Here is an 8,069-nt window from a genome sequence, read left to right as displayed (position 1 = left end):
TATTTCCCACCTCTGGTTTTTCTCTGAGTGTTCGTCTTTTTGTTGTTGTCGGTCTCTTGGGGAGATTAAGCGTTGGAACTCGAACTCTCTTTTTGGTTGGAGAGAGCTGTGGCGTTTCCCTACTGCCCCGTCGCCATCTTGGTCCCCCCTCTAAATGTATTCAATTTTACAAACACAACACACACAAATCCTCTGGGGTTTTATTTGTATAAAATAACTATAAGTTAATACAAAAACTCTATAGTGGGGCTGGGAAGGTGGCTCAATGGTAGAGCGCTTGCCTTGCATGAATGAGGCCCTGGGTTTGATTCCTCAGCACCACATAAGCAGAAAAAAAAGCCGGAAGTGGTGCTGTGGCTCAAGTGGTAGAGCTCTAGCCTTGAGCTGAAGAGCTGAGGGACAGTGCCCAGGCCCAGAGTTCCGGCCCCATGACCAGACCCCCCCCCAAAAAAAAAAACAAAAAAATCTCTATAAGTTATTATCTACATTACTATCTTATCTATATTATTCATATTACCATTACTTTCTATTATGTAGGTTATTACATAAAGAATTAGAAGCTGAGATCCGAAAATTGTTCTGGAAGACTCTTACTTCCAGCAAAAAGCCAGAAGTGAGGGTGTGGTTCATATGATAGAGCACCAGCCTTGAGCCAAAAAAATCAAACAAAAGCATAAGGCCTTGAGTTCAAATACTAGTACCAATATACAAAAAAAGAAAGAAAGAAAAAGTAAAGGAAAAGAAAAGAAAGGGAAGGAGAAGAAAGGAAAGGAAAAGGAAAAAATGGTGGTCTTTCAGATAATATATGGCCAGTAGCTCACACTTACAATTCTAGCTACTCAGGTGGCTGAGATCTAAGGTTCACGGTATGAAAACAGCCTAGGCAGAAAAGTCCATGAGACTTTCATCTCCAATTGAGGAGGGGTGGATCAAGTAATAGAACACTAACAATGATCAAAAAAGTCAAATAAACTGTGGCCTCTCATACCTAAAATCCTAGCTACTCAGGAGGACCTCAGTTCAAAGATAACACAGGTAGAAAAATCAGTGAAACTCTTTAATTAACCACCAAAAAGCTGGAAATAGAGCTGTAAATCAAGTGGTAGAGCACTAACTTTGAGCAAAAAAGCTCAAGGACAGCACCCAGGCTCTAAGTTCAAGCCTAGCGCTGGCATTTTTGTGGGGGGGAAGGGGAAGGGAGAGGATGCATGCATGAGCACACAAAGATAATTAATGGGGGCTGGGAATGTGGCTTTAGTGGTAGAGTGCTTGCCTGGCATGCATGAGGCCATTGGTTCAATTCCTCAGTACCACATAAACAGAAATAGCCTGAAGTGTCACTGTAGCTCAAGTGATAGAGTGCTAGCATTGAGCAAAAGAAGCTCAGAGACAGTTCCCAGGCCCTGAGTTCAAGCCCCAGGAATGGGGGGGGAGATAATTAATAGAACATACTGTTCATATCAATTGTTATTGTTTTTCATAAAAATATCTTATAACTTTTCAGTGATTACATTTATTCCTAAGTACATAATTTGTAGCCTGAACATCCTGTGTTAATCCAGTCTGGCCTCAAACTCACCATGCTCTTGCCTCAGTCTCTCAAGTGCTATTATTGTTAAGTACTTAATTTTTTTTTTTTTGGTCAGTCATGGGGCTTGAACTCTGGGCTTGGGCACTGTCCTGGCGCTCTTCAGCTCAAGGCGAGCGCCACTTCCAGTTTTCTAGTGCTTTATTGGAGATAAGAGTCTCACAGACTTTGCTGCCTGGGTTGCCTTTGAACCTTGATCCTCAGATCTCAGCCTCCTGAGTAGCTAGAATTACAGGTGTTAGCCACCGACGCTCGGTCGGTACTTAATATTTTTATGCTGCTGTTTTGTATGCGTGCTGACCCTGAGTTCAACTCCCAGTACTAGCACATACCAAAAACTCCACTGCTTACCAAAACTTATTAAGAAATTTTTTTCTTTTTTTGTCAGTCACGAGGCTTGAACTCTGGGCCTGAGCGCTATCCCTCAGCTCTTCAGCTCAAGGCAAGCGCTCTACCACTTGAGCTACAGCTCCACTTCCAGTTTTTCTGGTGGTTTATTGGAGATAGAAGTCTCACAGTCTTTCCTGCCCGGGCTGGCTTTGAACCACGATCCTCAGATCTCATCCTCTTGAGTAGCTAGGATTACAGGTGTGAGCCACCAGCACCCAGCTGATTAAGAAATTTTTATGAGAATAAAATTCATCGGCTGTCTTCCTTCTACTTGATTAAGAATCCCTGACCAAGCTGGTGACAAGTAAAGGATCACCTGACCTTGTATATTGGAAACCCTAACCTCAAGATTTTAAATGTTACCTGGGCACTGGTGGCTCACGCCTGTAATCCTAACTACTCAGGAAACTGAGTTCTGACAATCGATGTTCAAAGCCAGTCCAGGAAGGAAAGTCCACAAGACTGTTATCTCCAACTAATTACCAGAAAGCTGGAAGTGGAGCTCTGAGTTAAAGTGGTAGAGCACTAGCCTTAAACACAAAAGCTCAGGGACAGAGCCTAAGCCCTGAGTCCAAACCCCACAACCAAAAGAAAAAAAAAAGATTTTAAATGTTCCCAGACAGTTCAAAAGAGTTCCAAGTTATTTCTACCCAAAATATCAGGACTGAGTGAAGACCTTCCATAAAGAAGTTTATGGAAACATGGTTGAAGGGAATTGTTAAGAACAGATTCCCAAGATGTTTTCAAGAAGACATAAATGTTGAAATAAACCTCATTTCATAAGACAGATATTTATCTTGTTTACAAATAAGTTTGTAAAGAGAACAGCTATTCATATTAGAAGATGATACTAACCCAGAACCTTTTTTGAGGAGATCTTTGCCACTTAAGCTTTATCTCTTAATGCTCAAAAGTGTTCTCATAGTTCAGAAATTTAACAAAAGGTGTAACTGTTTACCACTGGGGATCTTGGGGTCCAGCATCAGTAGTAAGAGGAAACAAACACCCTACTGTATCTTTTTTTCCTTCTGATAGTGGTACTGGGGCTTAAACTCAGTCCCTCATGCTCTCCCTGGGCTCTGTCCACTCAAGCCACATCTCTAGTTCCAGCTTTTTGTTAGTTACTTGGAAATAACCAATTATAGTCTCATAGATTTTCTGCCCAGGCTGGATTAGAACCACAATCCTAAAATCTCAGCCCCCTAAGTAGCATAAAGTAGCCAGCACCCCACCCCTCTATATCTTTATATAGCTTTGATGCATTGTACTACATGCAAATAGTTATTGAAAACATTTTTCAGAAACAGAAACCTGAAAATGTTGTCAGATTGGTTGACAGTGTTACCAAAGCACAATCAAGCCCAGGTCCCTGATTGTTGTACCTATGCTTAATTTTATTTCCATCTAATTACTTTTGCAACTTGCTCTTGCCCTTCTACATTGAGTTCCACATGTTCAAGACGAAGTCATGGTGTCTACGCCAAGTGTCTACCTATTATCCACCTATCCCAGGCAAGGCACATTTTCTGTGACTTGACCCAGACTACCACTTGGGGGTGCCAAAAGATCTCCCTGTAGTGGGTCAGTAACAAGGAGTGGTGAAAACAAGTCGAAGGGGATTTTGAGATGATAGAAATAAGATTTAATTGGCCCAAAAATCTCCCCAAAGTAGCTCACAGCTCCCTTACTTTCCAAGTTGATGACCTGCACAAAGCTGCTAATGGAAAGAAAGGTAGTTCACTGCCTTCCTTGAAGTCCATTGTAAATGTCCAGATGGATTTTATTCAGATAAGACAATACCACATCTGAATGTATTTGAGTAGTTATATACACACATCCAGAATATGTAAAAGCATACAGAATGAAAGATAACGCAGTTGCTGTCAGCCAAAGACTTCAAAAGATTGTATTTACATATGGGTACATATTTATCTGTCCATAGTCTAACACACGCTAACCACCTGGACAACTTTTTGGAGAGGGTTTTGTTTGTTTTATTTTGTTGAGAGTCTTCTCATCCCTCCTTCTGCATGCTTGTAGCTCAACCACACTCAAGTCCTTACCCTTTCCCAAGTGGGTAGGGAATGGTGCCAACCTTGTAGTCATTGCTTGTGGCCACCTCTGTAGATCCATAGGTGTTACCACTCTCTAGCCAGGTGACTCTACCTCCACTATGGCACCCTAGTGCCCTTGCACATTTCCACATAAGCTACACCAGCATGGTGCTTACAATTGTGCTTATAATCAATTGTGATTACAATTGATCTGCCTAGAAAGCCTGCGGTCCCCAAAAACACAAAACATGAGAAGCAGCTACAAAGTCATTTCTCACACACCTCCGTGTGTGTGTGTGTGTGTGTGTGCTGGTACAGGACCTTGAAGTCAGAGCCTTGACTTCTCAGTGGGCTCACTTGGTCACAGCTGGTGCTCTACCACTTGAGCTCTGTGTCCACTTTGGCAATTTGATGGTTAATTAGACATAGTGTCTCACGCTTTTCTGGCCAGACTGGCTTCAAACTGAGATACTCCAGCTTTCAGCCTTCTAAATAGTTAAGATTACAGGTGTGAGTCACGGGCACCTGGAACCTACCTCCCTATTTTTCATGGAGGCTGACGTCGCTATGGTGGCCATCTTCATGGGGTCTATATTCTGAGGAGATCTGAGTCTCTTTTGCCTCATCCCACCCATCCCCCACATAGGGTTCAGCAAATCCTATAAACCTGCTCAGCTTCTGCAAAGATTGGCTCCTCAGTACCTCACTACCCACAATGCACTGCCATCTGGCCTGTTGGTTTCTCTGCCATCCTGTGGGACAAGGGATCAGAGAAGCTGATGCCTTTGATGATCCTGATTTCACTGTCTTGACTACAAAGAGCATATTGTTTCTTTATTAGACACAATTGTCAGCCTGTTTGACAGACCCACTACCTGTGCAGATGCCCCATGGCCTACACAAGAAAATCCTGATACTCTTGCTTTTCCTGTCACTGAAACTAGTAAAGTTCTTTGTCTCTGTCTCAGGAATCTCATGCTTTCTGCCAGCATCCATTAACCTGTGGCTCACTAGCTCATTAGCTTACAAGTACAGGACAATCCCAGGGTCGCCACAATTCCTGCTGCCACTCAAAGTATCTCCAGGAACTCTGCATTTTTCCTATTGTTCAGATCATGTGACTGGGATGGAGCACTGATATTCCCACTGGAAAGGTCCCCTGGGTAGGAAGTAGAGCCAGAACACAATCCATTGGATACATTCCTCCTGGCTTCCATGACTTTAAAGAGACGATGCTGGTTTGTTGATTATTCACTATCTGTGTATTGAAGTTTTTTTTTTTATTTCCATGCAACTTAGAGGCTGAGAAGAAAAGAAGCACAGGCTTTATCCTCTCAGGACAAAAGAGAATGAATCACTGTTAAGAGGATGTAAGAATAATTCTCAGTTGGTCTGGCACCACGGAGACCATCTTTCCAGGCCATCAGCTTCCAGCCCTTATCCACTGTATCAAGCTTGTCTCTGTGTTCTCACATCCCAAGAGGTTAGGGGTTCTCTCTGCTAACATTATCTGATCCTACCAGACAATGTGAGGCACAGCTGTAATTCTATTGCTCAGGAGGCTAGGGAAGGAAGACCATGAATTCTAGGCCTACCTAGGTGACATAATGAGATCCTACTTTGAAATATGGGGAAAAAAAAAACCCCAATCCAACAACTAGTATGGTCTGAACATTTAGAATCTTTCATTCAACTAACTTGAACTCTCTGTTATATGATCGACCTAGACCCTTGGGCATTCAAAGATAATTTGGCACATTCCGCCAAGAGATTACATTCTAGAGAGAGGAGGCACATAGAGAAGGAACTACTGGATATTAGGTGAGGAGAGGCCCACCTGTTGGGAACAGGGATTGGCAACCTTCTGGGAAGGGACCAGAAGTAAGTCAGATCAGATTGCATCTGATGAGATGAAAAGGAGTTATCTATAATACTGGAAGGAATGAAAACACGTGGAGGGCATGAGAAGTTAGCAGAGCATAGTGAAGCATAGTGGTCATGTGTTGGGGAAGGGAGCCAGCCAAGAAGTTAAGAGAGGCCAGTGGATAAAAAGGTCTTACATATTAGTCTAAAAACAAGTTATTCTGAAAGCCTAGCAGAACTGGGGAAGTGGAGGACCTCCTCTGAATTCGATGACCCATGTTGGAGTAACAGACAATCTCTGAAAAGGCTTCCTTAAACACTAATCCTCCCTGTCTTCATCATTAAGATACCACTAATAAATTCTTCTTATTCCTAGAGATCCAATGAAATGGTATGTGCAAATGTGTCTTTTTGTTCAAATAAATGTTAGAACCAGTGCAATGGGAAATGCAACTTTTAGGCCTACTGTACCAGATAGAATGATACAGCACTGGCCACCAGTTCCCTCTGGAGATCCAGAAGCCCCAAACCACAAGAGCAACAGTGTCTGGGAAGAAACACAATTTTCACTTCTCTCCTCTGAACCTACTCACAGCCACGGAGGTATAGATGGGAGCCCAGGGTATGTCTCAGCTAATATCCTGACTGCTTAGATAAGACCCCAGGAGAAGCCACAAGTACTCTCTGAGTCTGCATCTCCACAAGCTGGTTGCCAAGGATGTGGTCTATCCACAACTCCACACCTATCACCCTGGCTCAAGACTTCGGAGCTCAGGCCAGCTCTGCTTCCTCCACTGGCCAGCAAAGAGAGGGGTGAAGGGTGAAGGAGCTATAGCTCCTAGGAGTGTTGGTCTTTGGTGCACACTTTGGTTTTTTTATTTAAGGTTAGGCTGTTTATTTGCTTTCGTAATATATGTACAAATGTTTGTTATCTACTTAGTACATTTACTTTGTAAATTTAGGGATTTTTAAATTGTCATTTGATAGCATCTACCTTGAGCATCATGAGCCAAGATATGATAAGGACACCTGCACATCTATGTTCATTGCTTCACTATTCACAATAGCTAAGATGTGGAAACAACCCAGATAGATGCTCCACAATAGATGAATGGATCAAAAAATGTGGTTCTTATATACAATGGAATTTTACACAGCCATTAGAAAGAATAACATAATGGTATTTGCAGGGAAATGGATGAAACTAGAACAAATCAAGATCAGAGAGACAAATGGCACATGTTCTCCCTGATATGTGGAAGTTGGATCTAAAACGCACTGGGATATGACAAATTACACAGAATTCTAGATAATAACATACAGTAAGACCAAAAGTGGATAGTCTTGGGAGAAAATCACAAAGGTGCAACATCAAGTGCCTCTTCATATGTATATAAAGTAATACACATATTGAAACAAACTCCAAAGATAAGGAAACAAAGGACTTTTTTCTTAATTTGTTTTTTTTTTCATTTTCTGTTACCTTATACACAGTGTACTCACTTGCACATCTGTGGAAAGGTGGGGGGAGAGACAGAATCAGAGGAAAAAGGATGAAAAAGTACATCAGTGGAGCATACTGGATAATGACGAAAGTAAACTATGCAACTCACTTGTGCGTAGAGGTGGGAGGAAAGGCATGGGAGAGAATGTGGGAACCAATGACACTGTGTGAAAGGAAATGTGCTTATTATCCTAAATCACCTCTAAAACAACAATAAAGTATATTAGGAAGAAAATAGTCACTTGAGTTAATTTTCATATATGATGTGAGGTGAATATCTAAGGTTTTTTTTTCAACTTGCTAATTTAATTTCCCAACAGTATTTATAGATTTTTCCTATCACAATAAATGCCTTCACTGGGCATTAAATCCATTCTTATTTAGGAGATCAACTCAACTATTTTTGTGCTACTGTCATGCTTTTAAGTTATCATACCTGCAGACAGGCATAGTGGCACCCATTTGTAATTCCAGCACTCAGAAAGCTAAGAAGGAGGATCACAAGTTCCAGGCCAGGGCTGGGAAGGTGGCTCAGTGGTAGAGCGCTTGCCTTGCATGCTCAAGGCCCTGGGTTAGATTCCTCAGCACCACATAAGTAAAAAGAAAAAAGCCAGAAGTGGCGCTGTGGCTCAAGTGGTAGAGCGCTAGCCTTGAGCTGAAGAGCTGAGGG

At 42.1% G+C, this 8,069-nt stretch overlaps 1 protein-coding gene across 1 annotated transcript in view; it reads right to left on the bottom strand.

Moving 5' to 3' along the window:
- The window catches only part of LOC105996408 (intelectin-1a-like), a 27,469-nt gene extending 19,620 nt beyond the window's left edge, over positions 1-7,849 (bottom strand). Inside the window, exons 1-2 of the mRNA XM_013030489.1 lie at positions 7,836-7,849; positions 7,399-7,406 (exon numbers count right to left, since the gene is read on the bottom strand). Of these exons, the coding sequence (XP_012885943.1) occupies positions 7,399-7,406; positions 7,836-7,849 (22 nt within the window). The remainder of the gene's footprint in view (positions 1-7,398; positions 7,407-7,835) is intronic.
- Between the last annotated feature and the right edge of the window lie 220 nt (positions 7,850-8,069).

This window comes from Dipodomys ordii, unplaced genomic scaffold (genome assembly GCF_000151885.1).
Source record: "Dipodomys ordii isolate 6190 unplaced genomic scaffold, Dord_2.0 Scaffold131, whole genome shotgun sequence".
NCBI classification, from domain to species: Eukaryota; Metazoa; Chordata; class Mammalia; order Rodentia; family Heteromyidae; genus Dipodomys; species Dipodomys ordii.
The sequence above is the reverse complement of the archived record's forward strand: the minus strand, read 5'-3'. Positions and strand labels throughout refer to the sequence as shown.